The sequence below is a fragment of the Panthera pardus genome, unplaced genomic scaffold (assembly GCF_024362965.1).
Source record: "Panthera pardus isolate Hobbes unplaced genomic scaffold, ASM2436296v1 HiC_scaffold_2, whole genome shotgun sequence".
Lineage (NCBI taxonomy): Eukaryota > Metazoa > Chordata > Mammalia > Carnivora > Felidae > Panthera > Panthera pardus.
Window position 1 is genome coordinate 29,111,321 of NW_026526765.1, and position 18,262 is coordinate 29,129,582.

Below are 18,262 nucleotides of genomic sequence, written 5' to 3' on the forward strand. Positions count from 1 at the left end.
ACTGTAATTTTTGTAAAACTAACATAAATATATTACAAATCATTAAATATAAAAAGTGAATTTTATTAGAAGTGCATCTCTAAATAAATAGGAGTGATTCTAATCATTTCTACAGATAGACAATACTTAACATCAGAATGAGTCAGTGCTCAGCCTACTTATATTACTGTATTCCATTTTTATATATGAAAGTCCTGATATATCTTATTCATATAAATAATTACATAGAAATGAAAGGAGTTTTGTTATGGCAATGTCACTCAATTCTTTGAATCCTTCCTGAGCTCATTTTAATGGTTTATCAGCTAACATCTTGTTACATTCTTGCATGTTTTGAAGCAAAGAATCAGAAATTTTATGAGTGGTAAAAGATTCAATATGCAATCAGAGTCATTTAATCTCTCACACCAATATCAGTATTTCAAATTGTCCTTTGGTGCCCTACAGATTTTTGTATTCTAAGGTATGCTTTCTTGACGGGGGCAAAAATTGGTTCCTAAGGGATAAAAATCTTACTTTTTTAGTGTATGAAGTACACATATGCATATAGAACATGAACAGATATATGGCATACATACGTGGAATTAAAATTTTGTGATGGGAATGGTTGGGAAAAAAATGCCTAAAAGTCTCCTTAAGATACCAAAGCAGAGACAGAATCCCAAGCAGGCTCCATGCCATCAGCACACAGTCCGATGCGGGGCTCAAACTCATAACTGTGAGATCATGACCTGAGCTGAAATCAAGAGTCCTACATTTAACCAACTGAGCCACCCAGGCACCCTCAGAACTTGATTCTTTTAAAACTATGAGTCTGTATGTCTTGTGGAGGATATTTATCCCCCAGGGAAACTTATACCTCACTTTTAAGACCACTGAGTTAGGACAAAATCAAATGCTTATGATGGAGACCCAAAGTAATAATGATTACACTACAGAAAAACTCATCTCTCTGTCACAGAGATGTTGGACCTGGTATGGTGGCTCCTGTCCAGGGATCAGGACTCCAACTTCCTTGTATCTCGTTGCTCTGCCAGGTCCCAGGGTTTGCCCTTATATGGACAGTTACTCTTACCCTGCCCTCCTCTAGCCCCTGGCCACCACAATTCTGCCCTCTTCTTTTATGGATTCAATTAGTTTTTTAGATTCCACATAAATGGGACATGGTGGTACTTGTTTTACTATGTCCAGCTTATGTCACTTAGCATAATGTCCTCCATGTTCATTCATGTGGTTGCAAATGGCATAATTTCCTTCTTTTTTTTTTTAAGGCTGAATGATATTCCATTGTGTATGAAGTAACCCATACCTCCTCTCATACTTGATAATTAAGAATTAACTGAACAAATAAATTTGAATGTACTGATCAACTGCTCTCCTAGTGTCTTAAGACCAGGAGGGAAAAGGAAGAGAAATCAGGGAATGGAATTCCCATGAATCTTAAGAATATATATTATATGGAGGGTGCAAAAAAAAAAAAAAATGCAAATAAGCACAAAGCTATAGCTACAAATAAGCTATAACTGCCTTCAAATTACAAAAGACTATGGTGAGCCCTAAGTTGAGCTAACAGTGTGACATAATGTTAGTTGATAAGAAATCTGTGTAGACACAGATTTCTGTGTGCTCTTGCCGATTAGGAGAGGCTGATCCTTGTGGTGCTATTTTTATCTAAGCAGAGGTACATAATGATCAGGCAAAGGCATAGTTTAGATTTGGTTGATAGTAAAAACAAATCAAAAAAAATAATTTAAAAATTTATTAAAAATATTTACACAAAACTTACAAATATAGTGTGTTTACATGTAAACACACACACACACACACACACACACACACATCTGGATAGGTTAGATTATGCTACAAAAACAACCCTAAAATCTTCATAATAACAACAACAAAACTGAGGGAATATATTTGAAAAGCTCTAATGACCGCCACATGAAGGTATAGGAGACTTGCCTGATTCTTGCGTTTGAAACTATAGAACACCAACATCTAAACAAAAATTTCTGTGCTAACTGTGTCAGGGAGGACAGGGAGTGGAGGAGGGAAGCCCCACCCTCAGCACAACAGGCTTTCCCAGTGGAGATGGTATAAGGGCTCTGGTCCAGAGTCCTCATCTTCTCTGGGCTAAGCCCAGACAGCATCCCCGTGTCTGCTGAGGGCAGGGCCTGGTGAACAGGGGCAGCATCATCACGGGGAGGTGGAGGTGCCTTTTGTTTAGACACTGAGAGATACACAAGACCAGCCTCATCACTAAATCATTAATGGAGTTATTTATTTAGTCAGTCATTCAAAAATATTTTTTGATTGCCTCCCATGTGGTAGGCACTGTAGTGATATAGCTGGAAGATAAGTAGGAATTACAACAGATGGTGCTATTCCGATCCTGGAAGAGGACCACAGAAGACTTATCAGTTATGGGATGGTCCAGTGCCTAGAAAGTGCCGGATACAAGATACATGCTTGATAAGTATTTCTCATTGATGGTTGATGTTATTGATCGTTGCTTTATCTGACCTGCCTGCTTTCTTCTCTTTCATTTTCACTTTGATGGACAAAGGCAAAGCTACAATATGACTCTGCTGTGACACTTGGGATGCTTTTCCCTGCTGAGAGTGTTGTCTTTATCATGAGTGCCTCATGCAGTTACAAGTCCTCTATTTTCTGCTGTCTTCTAGCAACGTCAGTTAGCCCACATGCCTTCGGGATGTTCAGCCAGAGACTGGACACATACTCTTTTCCCCCAGGGCTTGGCAGATGATCACAGGTGAAAAATGACAACATTATGTGTTTTCCTACCCTTGGTTCAGCTGAGCTCATCCAAAGTGCCAACCGGGGTCCCCCTGTACTTGCCAGCACAAGAGCATGCCTTGCACACTGCCCCCTGAGCACCGTTGCTCATGAGCTCTCCCTTCCCAGAAGCACACTCTGTGCCCCTCAATATCTGATTGCAATTTAAAAGTTTTTCAAAGAAGGTTTTTTTTTTAAGTTTATTTACTTATTTTGATATATATATAGAGAGAGAGAGCGCAAGGGAGGGGCAGAGAAAGAGGGAGACAGAGAATCCCAAGCAGGCTCTGCACTGTCAGCACAGAGCCCCTTGTGGGGCTCGATCTCACAAACTGTGAGATCAAGAACTGAGCCAAAATCAAGAGTCTGACACTTAACCCATTGAGCCACCCAAGCACCCCTCAAAGCTTTTTACTGAAACATAACACATATACAGATAGATAGAAATAGATATAGATATAGATAGATGATATATAGATATAGATATAGATAGATACAGATACAAATACAGATATATAGATATAGGTATAGGTATAGATAGATATACACACACAGATATGACTATATTAAAATCATATTCTGTCCCTCTAGGGGCACCTGGGTGGCTCAGTTCGTTAGGCATCCAACTTCAGCTCAGGTCGTGATATTCCAGTTCACGAGTTTGAGCCCTGTGTCGGACTCTGTGCTGACAGCTCAGAGCCTGGAGCCTGCTTTGGATTCTGTGTCTCCCTCTCTCTCTGCCCCTCCCCTGTTCATATGCTCGCTCTCTCTCTCTCTCTCAAAACTAAATACACATTAAAAAAAAATCATATTCTGCCCCTCTTAATAATGTTTGGTATATTTTTCCAAATTTCCTTCCATGTGTATATAATTTTTTATATAAGTTTACTCAAGGAATCGTTGCATTTTGTGTTATATTTTCATTTAACATTTTATCATAATTATTTATAATAATTAGACTATAAAAATACTCTAATGAGAGTTGTAGTGGCTATTTCATATTCCACTGTATTTGTGCCACAAAATCTATCAAAGCATTTTCTCAAAGCCTTGTCTCAAGAAATAAGAGAAAAGCCTTAGTTGAATTGTTCAAATTTCTTGATCTCAATACCTAATTTCTTTCTTACATGAAGAAAAAGCCATGACCACTATTATATTTCATACCTTGAAATGTCAGTTATTGGAAGATACACCCATTTTATGTTTCTCAGAAAGAACACAGGTCTTTAACAATGATTGTGACTGGGGTGCCTGGGTGGCTCAGTTCAGTTAAGCGTCCAACTCTTGGTTTTGGCTCAGGTCATGATCTCATTTTCATGAGTTTGAACCCCACATCTGGCTTTGCTCTGGCAGCATGGAGCCTGCTTGGGATCCTCCTTCTTTCTCTGCCCCTTCCCCATTCACAATGTATCAGTCTCTCTCAAAATAAGTAAATAAACTTAAAAAAAAATTAAAGGGGCTCCTGGGTGGCTCAGTCAGTTAAGCGTTCAACTTTGGCTCACATCATGATCTCACTCTTCCTGAGTTTGAGCCCCACATAGGCTCTGTGCTGACAGCTCAGAGCCTGGAGCCTGCTTTGGATTCTGTGTCTCCCTTTCTGTTTACCCCTCCCCATTCCTGCTGCCTTTCTCTCTCCCTCAAAAATAAATAAACATTTTTTTTTAATTAAGAAAATTAAAATAAATTATTGTGACCTGTGCAAATGTCTCTAGAGTGAGATATGTTTTCAGATGTTATAGAATCCTCTGCATGCAGAACTTGGGGAACTTTTCCATGCCCCACAGAGTCCCTCTGTGCATGACACTTTTGTGTTCCTACTGCCATACCCTGATTTACAAATGTGCCTAGACACCCCCAGCTCTTCTCACCTAGGACTCATCCGTTTCTGGAATTTGATTCCCTTGGATTTATTCATGTCCACAGCTCTCTAAAATATATACATATATATATATATGTATATATATATGTATATATATACATATATATATATACATATATACACACACACACACATATATATGTGTGTATATGTATATATATATATATATATATATATATTTTTTTTTTTTTTTTTTTTTTTTTTAGTTTATCTACTTTTGCCTCCATGTTACCTTGGGAGCAATGGTCCGTCCAAACTATTTGTGTCCTAACAGGAAGGATCACTTTGTGAAAGTAGATTTTATCCTCCTTGGTTGCACTAGCGACATTTCAAGTACTAAAAGCCATACAGGGCTATTGGCTACCCACTGGGCATAGAGACTATAGAATATTTTGCATAAATTAAGCAGCCAGCCACCTGGATTCCCAGTATCCAGTCTTCTTTCCCAGCTCCTTTTAACTGGGATTCCCACACTCTGCCTTTCCTCCTGTAAGGATTCCCAGTCTGTGAGAACCTGCCATTGAAATGGCATCAGTGGAGTCCTGATAAGTGGCCCATGACTTGCTGCAACTGTTCGCAGTTTTTGAAATGGCTGCTTACCACCTAAGCTTCATCCCAGACTCACTTCTTTGGAACCGCTAGGGACTCCAGGGCACATATATGTCCTGGCAGCTTAGGTCCCTCTCTGTGGCTTCCCACTGCTCAGAGGAGCCTGAACACATTTCTCAACCGTGTCCTGCCGGGCAATACAAATCAACTTCTGTCTTAAAAAAAAAAAAAAAAAAAAAAAAAAAAAAAATCTGACTCACTGGAGTTACTCCAAATCACTTTCTTTCTTGGAATTCATGACTTCTTTTGATGTTTATCAATACATCACTACCTGGTGAGCTTGCCAAGATCGTGTCTAGGTTTTGGTGATACATCATCTCCCCATGGCTTATTGCAAGGAACTTCCCCCCTCTTTTAGGGATCCAAAAGATCCGTGAGCAGCATAAAATGGCAAGATGCCAGGAAACAAGGACTCAGCTCTCAGCTAGATATCTTATTCACCAGCACAGGGCTGCCTTTGAGTCAGTGTGTATTGGGGAAGGATTCCAGGAAGATGTGTGACTTTAGAATAATTACAGAGGTCAGCTAAGTAAGTTAAATAAGCCTGGAAATCATAATTATGCCAACCCTAGACAGGGCGATGAAGTCAAGAAGTTTATCTTTGGCTTCTCTCCAAACCTCCCTGAGAACCCTTCTCTTTGATTCTTCTCCTTTGTCCGCTTCCCTCGAACTTGCTCAGGACTCTATCTGGGCTACTCACTGCTTCAGGGAAGCCCTTTTGGGGCTCTTTTCTCCCATGGAAACTTAGTTCCATGCCCAATAGGCTCTGCTTGTGAAGACCAGCCAGCTATTAGGACAAGCTAATTTACTTAAAAACAGGAGTTTTTTACCTGGTTCTAAAGGTGGGCTTCAGAGGTCGGTGAAGACCCTAAGACATTATAATTTTGCTTGTGTATTTTCTGCGGAAAAGAGCCATAGATTTCCTCAGATTCTAAAATATGTCTATGACCCCAGAAAAGGTTGAAACCCTTGATGGCGAATGTCAACAGCTGATAATTGTAGGAGGTTTTCTTCCCAGTTAATGTTTGCATTTTAACCAAAGTGTGAAGGAGAAACCACCATCTGTTAAATATCTTTGCTTTGGGATATAATAATAGGACAGTTTTCAGGCCAGAGGCAAGAGAAGTAGGAAAGACTCTGGGGCAGGAAATGTCCTGTTATCACCTTTGAGATCATAGCCAATCGTCTCTGTGTAGGATCAAGGGCAGCTTCTCCGGGTTGCACTGTTTCTCTTTGAACACAAAACCTTTCCACTCATATAAGGTGTAGGCTCTTTAAAGAAATGTCAAAGAAACTAATCAGACTTGGGATGCAACCCTTTCTGTTCGTTACAGATAAATTCTGCTGAAGCTCCAGTAGGGTTTGGTGAAAGGTCCGGAAACAGTTGCAGTTCCTGCTCTACCACTCATTTGCTGAGCAACTTTCTGAGAATGGCTTGGCCCCTCTGGACCTCAGTTTCTTCATTTCTAAAAACTCTGGCCAGTTCTCTCCAGCTTTGTGATTCTAAGAAAGCTGCCAGAATTTCAGCGTACATGAGATTTCTGTACTGCCTCTTTATTGATATGGAGAGGTGTTTTTCATATTTGGGGGGAAGACACCCAACCAAACACTAAGTTGTTTGCTTCCTTTTTAATATGTTAGCATCTTGTCCCAAGTAGCAAAACCTGCGCTTGAAAGCTTCAAAACAGTCTGCAGTGGATTGCGATTCTTGTCTCAGAAAGATTAATTGGAAACAAACTCTAAGGAAGAAAATTCAAAGCCCATTTCTATGCTTCCTGCCTTTTAGATCTTCTAACATGTAAATCGACCGTTACAAAGAGGATCAGTGATTAGAATGGCCAGCGCGAAGACCAGCATTCAGCTCCCCCATTATTCCTCGCCAGAGTCCCTGGTGACCAGCATCTCAATGGCCTTCTTTTCAGCCTGCATGATGATGAACCGCGCTAGCTCCAGATCCTGCATTCCCCAACACAACCACAGTCTTAACAAACCGGAGACCCTTCCCCACCCCCAGACCGTGCTTCAAATCAGAACAAACCCTGGTAGCAAGGATCACTCCAGACATCCACATTCAGGAACTATCATTATATTTCAAAGTTTAAGAAAGCTGCTTTTGATCTCTGGATATTTGTTTACCTCCCCCATAGTTATGCCTGCTATATTCCTCATCTGCCCCGTCTTTCTATTCTTACTTTGTTTTTTTTTTTATCCTGGCAAAATTCCCTGGATGAGGGCTGTTTTCTGATTGCTTCTTTCTCCCCCATCACTGGTCTCCTCGCATTTCCTCTCTTCTTCTAACACAGAGACTCCTTGCTTACTTAGCGATCTCAGCTGTTCTAGTAACTGAGAACCAGGAAGCAAGCAAGCAGCACTCCCAAATAGCCAGCATGGACTTAGGACAAGAGTGGGCATATCTTAGCCTTCACTCAAACCAGTTTCCTTCTGCACTGCATACAGTTCTGTTTAGAAAAAAAAAAACAAGTGCAAATGTCAAACATATAAGTGTGTAAAGAAAGGGAAGGACGAAACAGGCTTGGGTGAGGGGAGCCTCCAATGGCTGCCCTGCCTGCCAAGGAAAATGCCAACAGATAGTTTGGCAAGAAGATAGAAAATAAAAAAAGGCAGTAAAAACATGATAAAAGGGGAATCTAAGAAACCTTGAAGTCTAGGATATTTAATGATGAAATAAACAGACCCACTTATTCTACCTTAGAGTGGGAGTGGAACCGATGATCAAGTTAGCTTCAAAACAGGACAAAGATAATAAATCAGTTGAAAGAACTATTGCATCTAGAGGCACCTGGGTGGCTCAGTCAGTTGGTTGAGCGTCCAACCCTTCATTTCTGCTCAGGTCATGATCTCAGGGTCACGGGATCAAGCCCTGCGACTTCAGGCTGCACACTGGGTGTGGAACCTATTCAGATTCTCTCTCTCTCTCTCTCTCTCTCTCTCTCTCCCCCTCTGCCTCTCTCCCCAACTCGCACTCTCTCTCCCTAAAAATAAAAAAATAAATAAAAATGAAGAAAGAAAGAACTATTTTACCTAAGCTCCCAATAGCCATCCTTCCTATTTTATTTTAGTATAATAGCTGAGCGCATGACTGCTCAAAACAAAGACTATGCTATTCTCCCCTCCAGTTGGGTATGGCCAATAGGGTGTGTATGGAAGTGATATACTACTTCCAGGTCACGCCCGTGTTTGAAAGGAAGTCTAATGCTCTCTGTTCTCATCATCTGCTGGCTTGGGTGTGGACATGGTGTCCAGAGCTGGGACAAACAACCACATATTTAGGATGACAGAGCAACAAGAGTCTGGTCACTGATGCAATGGAGCTGCCACATCACCTTATACTGTTTATCCTTGGTCTGATTCTTGATAAGAATATAAATTTGTCTTGTTTAAGCCACTGATATTCTGGTTTTTAGCAGCAAGACCTACATCCTAGCCAATTAGTGAAATTTGTAACGAGGGGTATAATTTTGGGGATCTCGTTGATGCCCCCACATTCCACTTCCCCTGTCTCCTTTGGGCAGTGGCCCTGTGCTGAAATGGGGGGAAAAAAAAGTGGGAGTTGGAATCTAATTTTGACTCCACCAGTTACTCATTTTTCTTTATAGAATGAGAGTCATAAGAGTTAGAATTTATTAAATGCCTCTGCACCATCCTTGCTCGTTTGCATGATGTCATTTAATCCTCGTAAGAACCCTGTGTGGTAGGTGCTGTTATTCTTCAAATCCTACAGATGCAGTTAAGCATCTTTCCTAAGATATTACGGCCAGTGAGAGGCAAAGCTGGGATTGGGACCGAGAGAGTTTCTTGAGAGCTCGCAGCTTTTAACCACTTCCCTCTGGGCTTGCCTTTTTGCATTGGTGGGAGATTCAAGGCAAATTTCATTCCCAGAGCACAGCTATCCCTTTTCAAACTGGGATACTTCCGTAGGGTGCTGACCGTGTTCTGACAAACTGTCTCTTTGAGCTAAGGTCCTGCATTACCTACGGACCACCCGCTCTTGGGTGAAAGTCTTCCTTTGGTGAAGGGAGCTAAAAGTCTCTGATTAAACTACAGTAACTCCCACTTAGTTAAGCAGGGAAATTTTCTTCCTCCTCCTGTTATAAATTGATTTTTTTAGTCAAAATCTCAAAGTCCCAGGTCTCCGCAAAGCCACTGTCCATAATGATAATTCGGAGTCACCAAAAAAAGACTTGCATTCTGTCCAAAATGTTTTGGAAGGCAGGATGTGTGCCCCAGTGACAAACCCACACACGGAGAGAGGGCTCCCCCAGATGAGGGAGCCAGAAAAACTTCAGCCCTCTGGCCTTTCCTTTCTCACACAGGCAGGGAAAAGAAGAAATAAACACTGCTTGGTGCTAAAAAAAAAAAAAAAAAGGACACTCTGGAACTTGAGGCCTGTCACTCCTCACTAAAGGCAAAAAATTAAAAAGAAACACAAGTGTGAGAAGAAGACAGAAAAAGACAGAAAGAGAAGCAAGTATATGAAGATTCTCTCCGGAAATGGATGAAAGAGAGAAGCAGGGGTACCTTAAAAGGTAGGTTCTCTTCCTCTAGGAAACCACCCTGTAAGAATCAGTCTGCATCCAGCTCATACCGCATCAATGTGGCGAATTGGCTAAAGGCAGGTGAGGTCCCACACGTGTGGAAGTCCCCCCAAAACTGCCAGGGGCACTGGGACTGATTCTTCTCTCAGTGGCCGAGTCAAGAACAGTCTCATAGTGCTGGGGAAATGCATTATCCCCATTTCACAGATAAGGAGCTAGAATCTCGAAAATGACAAACAGTTTGTCCTAGATCAGATGAATATTAAGTGGCGGACCTAAGATTTTACATCAAGACGGTCAGATGCCAAAAGTGACTGAAAAACACTATTTATTTGATATGTAGCTTCAATATTCCCTTTATAGCATTTCTTCTATCACCTCTTGTGCAAGTGACTCTCTTTCCTTCTTTTTTTCATTCAACATTTATTAAGCACCAACAATATCCAGTTGCTAAGGTATAAAAACACAGTTCCTCCTGTCATTAGATTTGCAGACTGATAAAGAAGGCAAAATGAAACCACATAAGGATAAGAAAGTGTTAAAAGTGTTACCAGAACAAAGGCAAAAGTAGCTGCAGAATACAGTGATAACAAAAGTTATTAACCCTTATTGAGTGCTATATCTTTGCCACAGTGCTGAGAGCTTTGCCTGCACAGTCAGAGAAGGGAGACAAGACAAGATGCAATCCCATCGGTGTCACCCAGGGAAAACCTTGCTCCACTTGTCAGATTTAGCAAGTAAAAATACCAGATCCCGGGCACCTGGGTGGCTCAGTCGGTTAAGCGTCTGACTCTTGGTTTCAGCTCCGGTCATGATCTCAGGGTTCGTGAGTTTGAGTCCCGTGTCGGGTTCTGCGCTGTCAGAGTTCTCTCCCTCTCTCTCTCCAAAAATAAACAAGTAAACTTTCAAAAAATTCAGGATCCCCAGTTAATTTTGAATTCCACATAAACCGCAAACACTTTTTTAGTATAAGTCTCATGCAACGTTTGAGATATACTTCTACTAAAACATTATTCATCATTTACCTGAAATTCAAATTTAACTGGGAGTCCTTGTATTTAATCTGGCAATTCTAGATGAGGAGAGCAAGGAAGTAGCAGAATGTGTTTCACGGAGAAGTTGAGTCTTTACGATGAGTACTTTTACTCCATATTTGGAGTAACGGGGAGAGAAGAGAGGGAAGTAATGACTGTTGAACCTCTAACCTCAGATGAACCATGACCACAAAAAACTATCAACTTTCAAAAGACCAACACAATTACTTTCTTAGGAATGTGTTAAGCCACCTCAAAATATTTCCATTTTGGAAATAAGAGAGAAATAAATTAAAACATCTATTTGGTCATTTTGTGAATACAAGTCTCCCATTGGGTTAGGTAGAGGTGGAAATAAATGTCAGTGAAAAGCTCTCGGTTGCCAAATAAACATTCAGGATGTAGACTCCTCCTTTTCATGTGGAATGGGGGTGCAGTGCTTTAAAAGAACACCCCTTATCCTTCCAAAGAAAAGATCAGAATAAAAGAGAGGAGGTAGTATGGTAGAAATAGCAGTTACCTCACACTCCCATGGCCAGCAAGGTGACTTGAATTAAGCTATTTCCCCTCTGTCAGTTTCAGCTTCCTCCTCTATGAAGTCCCTGACATACATCTAAGGCTCCCTCCAGCCTTCACAGTGATCCAGTTTTAAGTAGTAAATCTAAGTCATGTTGGCTCTCAGGAAACCACATGAGGAGGCAGCTTGCTTCTCCAGTCTTCCTGACAATTCCATAAGCTTCCAGGATTTCTCCAGAAAATTACTTTTGTTCTTCTTAGCTAGAGTTGGTATCTCCTTTCAACCAAAGAATCAAAGAACTCCAGATCACTGCAGGCAGTGGGAAGGTGGGTACCAAGGTCAATTACATTTGTGAAACTCTGTTAAACATAGCTACACTGGCCTTTTGCCTCGTTGCGTCCGGGAGAGCAAGATGGGTCACCAGCAGCTCTACTGGAGCCGTCCGAGGAAATTTGGCCAGGGTTCTCGTTCTTGCCGCGTCTGCTCAAACCGGCACGGTCTGATCCGGAAATACGGCCTCAACATGTGCCGCCAGTGTTTCCGTCAATACGCGAAGGATATAGGCTTCATTAAGTTGGATTAAGTGAACTTCCTTGAATGGGTCATCCAAGATCCCTACCTTAACTGAAGATATCCAAGATAACCTATCTTAATGCCAACTCATGGTACATAAAATAAAAATACTTCAATTATGAGTGTTTTAATGTGAAAAAAAAAAACAAAACATAGCTACACTGTATTCTTTACTGCGGGACTTCTAAGACCCTTTAACATGGTCGCATCTTTGTGACTCTTCAGCAGAGAATGAAGTATTTGGAGCTTCACAAACCTTCTTTATCGCAGATCCTTATTGTTACTGTTTTTTCTGGAGAACTTTGGAGGACCTATAGCCTAGAGTTCCTGTTTCTGGAGATTTTTCACTTATATATTTTTTTAATTTTAATTTTTAAATTAAATAAAAATTTAATAAAATAAATTAAATTATTTTTTAAATAAAAAATCTTAATTTTTAATTTTAAAAATTTTTTAAATATTTTCTTATTTAAGAAAGAGAGCACATGCAAGCGGGGGAGAGGAGCAGAGGGAGAGCAAGAAAGAATCCTAAGCACATTCCACACGTGGCACAGAGCCTGGCGTGGGGGTCCATCCCAGGACCCTGGGACTATGAGCAAAATCAAGAGTTGGACTCTCAACCTGCTGAGCCATCCAGGGGCCCCATCACTTGTATCTTTAACTGCTGTATATATGTCAAGTCTGACCTACCATCCAATTTTAGGGTCTTAGGTGAAGGAATGAACTCTTCATTGCTTTTTCACCCCCACAAAGTACTAGGCATAATGAAGCAAAATGCACTGTGAACACTTTGCAACCAGCCATCCCATAACCACAGAGTGATTGAATGTGATTAAAGTCACACGGATCTCAGAGCACTCTTCTTGAGGCCGGGAGAGCTGACCCATGTCACCTTGCCAAAACACAACTTTCCTGATTACTTCTGCCTGCCCAGGATTCCTGTGGTTTCCACTTGTAAGGTGATCTTTCACTTCCTGACACTGTTGCTCTCTTACTGCTATGGCGGCAGTTGTATCCCAGGAGCCCTGGAAGGGTTGGCTGCCTCAGAGACAGAGGATACATTCTCTAGGCATGGTCAAGGGCTGATTACCCACAGGTGGCTCCGCTGCAGATCCATTGGCAAATTGTGGTTATTAATGACTTGATTGCTGGCTCTAAAGGCTCACTCCTCAACCCAAAGTTTTACTTAAAGTGTTTATCCGATATATAGCAAACCCACACCATGTGCCAGACTTTTTCAGATCATCTCATACTTTCTGTTTAATTCTTACCCTATATGATTGCTTAACTCTTTCTGGATCGCTGTACATAAGTGTCTAGAAAGCAGGGAGCCTGGCCTGAAAGAACTGAAGATTGCTACTTATCATGGTGTTCTCTGTACATCACTGGCCAGAACTCCTTGACATTGAGTGTTTGAACAATAAAAATAGATTCACAAAAAAAAATGCAGGCCACAAAGGCTTAAATTTGGAAGACAAAGTGAAAAAAAAATTTTATAATAAAAACAATAGTTTTTAAACTATTTAGTGTTTAAACTAAAGTTCAAAGGGCTAGAAGTTATTAGTTCCTAGAGACTTTCTTCAATAAATAAAATTCATTTAATGCAAAATTACTGTTGACTTAGAAGAAGAATGCGTTCTACTTAGGATTAATAACTGAGCACCTTGCTAAGGGCATTACATGGATATATAATACACATTTTTATATGAAAATAGACATTATCAAATAGGTACTTCTATTATTATTCTCATTCTACAGAGGAGGAAATTAAGAGAGAGCACGTTAAAAAGTTTGCCAAGGTCATATCATTAGCAAGAAGCAAAGCCAGGATTTAAATATGGGATTGATTTCCAAGTTCACTATGCCTATCACTATTTTGCTATATTCCTGATAGCTTTGCTGAGACATTGACCCCGTCAGATCTCCTGGGGCATTTGGAGTCCTGAAGCCCAGTTGTCTCTGGACATGAGTTGTCTCTGGACATGTTCAACCTTCTTCTGTTCACTTCCCCCCACCCCACCCCAAATCCCACAGTCCTGAGCTGTACAAACTACTATCATTTTCCAAATGTGCCATGTCATAGAAAATGTTGAGAAGCATTAATTCAACCACCTAGGAAATCACTTTCTGATCAAAAAGCAAAAGTCATTGATTGGACGGATAGAAATCCAATCAACGAGTGATCCAATGAGCGGTCCTTCTCTTTCCTCTAGGAAACTAGTCTAAAAAATCAGGAGCTGGTGGGGTAGAGGACAAAGAGGGTGCAAGACAAAGGATGGTTGCACAAACTTGGTAGGGTAATTAGGCTAAATGCCCCTAAGCGCTGAGTGAGATTTGCTGAAGTCAAGTCTTCATGGACTTGGTCAGAAGGCTATGTCAGTCCACAACAGGCTTCCATACTACAGCCAGTCCCGTGGGCCAAACCCAGCCTATGGCTTGTTTTTGTACAGTACAATGTAAGAATGTTTCTTATATTTTTGAAGGGCTGTAAACAAAACCAGAATATGTGACAGAGAACATTTGTGGCCCTCAAAACCTAAAATATATGCTATCTGGTCATTTACAGAGTAAGTTTGCTAACAACCCCTGGTGTAGAATCCACTCTGTGATCACCACAAGAAAGCCATGGGCCAATGAATGGGAAACCAGTGAATGTGAAACTTTAAATGAAAATCACTTTAAGATTGCAATGACTTCACTAACAATTGTATAGCCTGTATATAACTCTTTAAGACAGATTTGCTTAGCCTTTAGGAACGAAGTTTCAGGAGTTGAAAAAAAGAGAAACAGAAAAATAACCTCCTGTTTCCCAATTTTACACCTTCAGTTTGATAAATCTGCTTTTTCCAGGCAGATTCTGTGAAAACGAACAGCTGCAAAGAGATATTTCTTAGAGGGTATGGGGGTATCTTAACCATAAGGAAGAAAGAATTCTTTAATGCTTACTACATCCCAAAACCTTTCACACTTGCTGAATCAAAAATCCCATGTACTCTGCCTCTATTCTATCTAAAAGATAACATACTGGGTCTCAAAGGGCTAAGTGGTTTATCCAAGATCCTACAGCTGTTAGGTGGCAAACCTGGGCTGCAAATCTCCGTTTTCTGAGTCCAAGTCCAGAGCCCCTTTTTCTACACTCAGCTCCAGCTAGCGAATTTGAATGTGTTCCAGACATAGAATCCAAAATCCAGAGTTCCAGTTAGGCCCTGCTTCCTCATCTGATAATGAGCATACAGATAAGAGGTCCCTCCCAGCTCCATCCTTCTTTGATTGTTTCTGAGAAATAATGCAAATGAAATGGAAAAGGAAACTCAAGTAGGCCACTCTATGTTCCTGGTTCATCCAACTTCTTTGGGGTGTGAGATCAGATCAGGGGAATTTGTCCAGATTAATTTAAGTGAGAAATGCATAACCAAAACATGAGTATGGAAGGCCTTCAGTGCTGGTAAAATGGCAGCCTGACAACAAAGACTCCTCCCCACTACAAATACATGGAATGCTGGATAAATATTTTAAAACTCTAAAATGCACAGCTTCAAAAAGGCCAAGACAGTTCCCGGGTGCCAGAAACAAAAGGAAATTCAAAACCAGAGACGTGGGGCTCCAGCTGACATGTAAGGGACCAAGAAAAAATCAGAACTGGATACAGGTCCCACAGTAAATTTGGCCTGGAGGCTGTTCAGGCTGAAACTGAGATCTTTGATTAAAACTGAGACTCCAAAAATCCTCCCAGGACTTGAATGGAGTACTTCAAGAACTCTGTCTACTGTCCAGAGCAACAACAAGGAAGCAAGTTATCTTTTCTGGGCTCAAGTGGGAAAAAATATTCATCTTGTGAAAAGTACCAAACCCAAATCCCAAACCTGAGTATGGGGTATGAATTTAAGCTAGTGTAAACCATGGGAACCTGGAGTGAAATAAATACAAAACTGCTGTGTAAAGAATTATCCACAATCCACGGTGAATGGAACTCTTAACAAAGGGAAAAGTAAAAGCTTACAGTAAAAATGTACTAACCACATAATGAAAATGTATCAGGGAAGAGTATCAGCTGATACAACACATGGAAGAATAATAAGCCGAAGAACTAAAATAACAGAATAACCTGAAAGACACAGCAAAATAAGTATGTTTAAACTGAGGTGATAAAAGAAAGCTCAACAAAAATCAAAATGAAAGGACTCAAAAATTTAAGTGAGCAATTTGAGTAATAATCAAGTAGAACTTCTAGAACTGAAAAATAAAATCATTAAAAATTTTAAATCAAATTAAATTGCAGAGGAGATGCACTTAAAAAGAACTAGTGAACTCGTAGATTGATGAGAAAATCATCCAGAATAAAACACAGAAAAATAAGAACAGAAAATATCAAAGAGAGTTTAAGAAACCATGAGAGTTGACTGATATATTTGGATTTTTAAATCTAAATCAAATATAAATTACAGAAGAGAATGGAGGGAAGGGGGTTTGAGGAAACTCAAAGAAATAATAGCAGGGAATTTTCCAGAATTTAAGAAGGCCATTGAGTCCCAAGTAGCATAAAAGAAAATAAACAAAAAAGCCATACAGATACACACGTTGGAGCCAAACTTTTAAAATCTTTTTAAACATTTATTTATTTTTGAGACAAAGAGAGACAGAGCATGAATGGGGGAGGGTCAGAGAGAGGGAGACACAGAATCAGAAACAAGCTCCAGGCTCTGAGCTGTCAGCACAGAGCCTATGTGGGGCTCAAACTCAGGAAGAGTGAGATCATGATGTGAGCCGAAGTCAGATGCTTAACTGACAGCCACCCAGGCACCCTGGAGCCAAACTTTTAAACAAACAAACAAACAAATAAAACACTTAACAGCTCCTGAAAAGACAGAAAACCTAAAAGAAATGACAAGTAGGTTGACCACAAAATTATCAGTAGCAAAAATAGAAGAGTTTCTCTTCTATACCCAACTAAGCTGTTGTTCCTGAATGAGGATGAAATAAAGGTATTTTTAAAAATAAGCCTAAAGAAATTTATCCCTGACATCCATTGCTGGAAAAGCTACTAATTGAATGTATTTTAGAAAGAAACACAAGTTGAATCTTAAAATAAATGGGAACAAATGAGCAGAGAAATGAGCATTGAGTTGAAACAACAGTAACAAAAATAAGAGCTAATTTGGAAGAGCCAAAAGCAAGTTAAAGGAAATACTGAAGAACAATGGCGTGGGAAATGTGAGGAGGTATCTTAAATCCTTGTATTTGGGGAAGGAAAACAAATAAAGATTTAATAACTAGTGAAGTATGCACGATAAAACTTTTACTGTAACCAGTAAAATATTTGAAACATAAGGAGGAATAGTGTAATAAAAACAATACAATAAGATAAAGAAAGGATAAAAAAAAGAAGAAAAGAAAAAGAAGTCCATGGGCAAGGAGATCTAGAGATCCCCTTTCTTGAATGGTCCCCATTGAGGTTGGGCACCACCTGGTGGTGATCATCTACTGGAGCTTGCTACTGACAAGACTTCTGGGGGGAGTAACTGGCTGAGGACCCACCTCCTGTCTCCATTGCCTGCCATTTCACCTTTGCCCAGCCCTCTCCCACCTATAAAGAGGATGAGAACTTCAATCTGCCTCCTGATTAAGAATAGGGGCTGGACAGAAAATGGGAGCCCATCACTAATTGCGTTAGACCAACATTCATGTTTTGGCCAGGATTTATTACATACAAAAATAAATACATAAAAGCTAAAAATTAATGCTGAGCATTCAACTCAAAGAGTTAGAAAATGAACACAGTATCCCAAAAATAAGTAGAAGGAAAGAAATGACAAAGGTAAGGAAAGACTTTATGAATTAGAAAATAAACAGTAAAGAAGGTCTACAGAATCTAAGTTTTTGTTTTTGTTTTGTTTAAGATGAGTAAAATCAAGATCTGGCAAAGAAAAAATATGTACTATATTAAAAATGTTTAAATAAGGTATAACTAAAATAATGAAAATTTAAATATATAAGTTATATGCCAGTAAAGTTTAAAAATAGATTAAATTGACATTATTACTTTTTTAATATTTAATCATTTTATTGGCTTTTACATCTGTCAAAACATATATAGACCTATGCATGTAAATGATTACATGTGATCATATGTATGATTTTTTTAAGTGGGTCTTACTTATATTTGCTTTTCTAAGCCTTGACTTACCCCTTCACCACATGAATTCACATAACCAAAAGTATCCTATATGATAGAATACATATTTACTGTGAGTAAAACATAGGTGTCCAGTTTGTTCTCATAATGAGTTCTAAAGATACT

General features: G+C 39.8%; 2 protein-coding genes across 3 annotated transcripts in view; one reads left to right on the forward strand and one right to left on the reverse strand.

Moving 5' to 3' along the window:
- The window catches only part of RANBP3L (RAN binding protein 3 like), a 282,806-nt gene that overhangs the window by 192,508 nt on the left and 72,036 nt on the right, over positions 1-18,262 (reverse strand). The window lies entirely within an intron of this gene.
- On the forward strand, positions 11,772-12,086 carry LOC109260104 (40S ribosomal protein S29-like). Its single transcript, XM_053906930.1, has one exon. The coding sequence runs from the start codon at positions 11,804-11,806 to the stop codon at positions 11,972-11,974; it is 171 nt and encodes a 56-aa protein (XP_053762905.1). The 5' UTR covers positions 11,772-11,803; the 3' UTR covers positions 11,975-12,086.

Coding starts and splice junctions, on each gene's coding strand:
- LOC109260104 (XM_053906930.1), top strand. CDS start 11,804: ATGGGTCACCAGCAGCTCTACTGGAGCCGTCCGAGGAAATTTGGCCAG.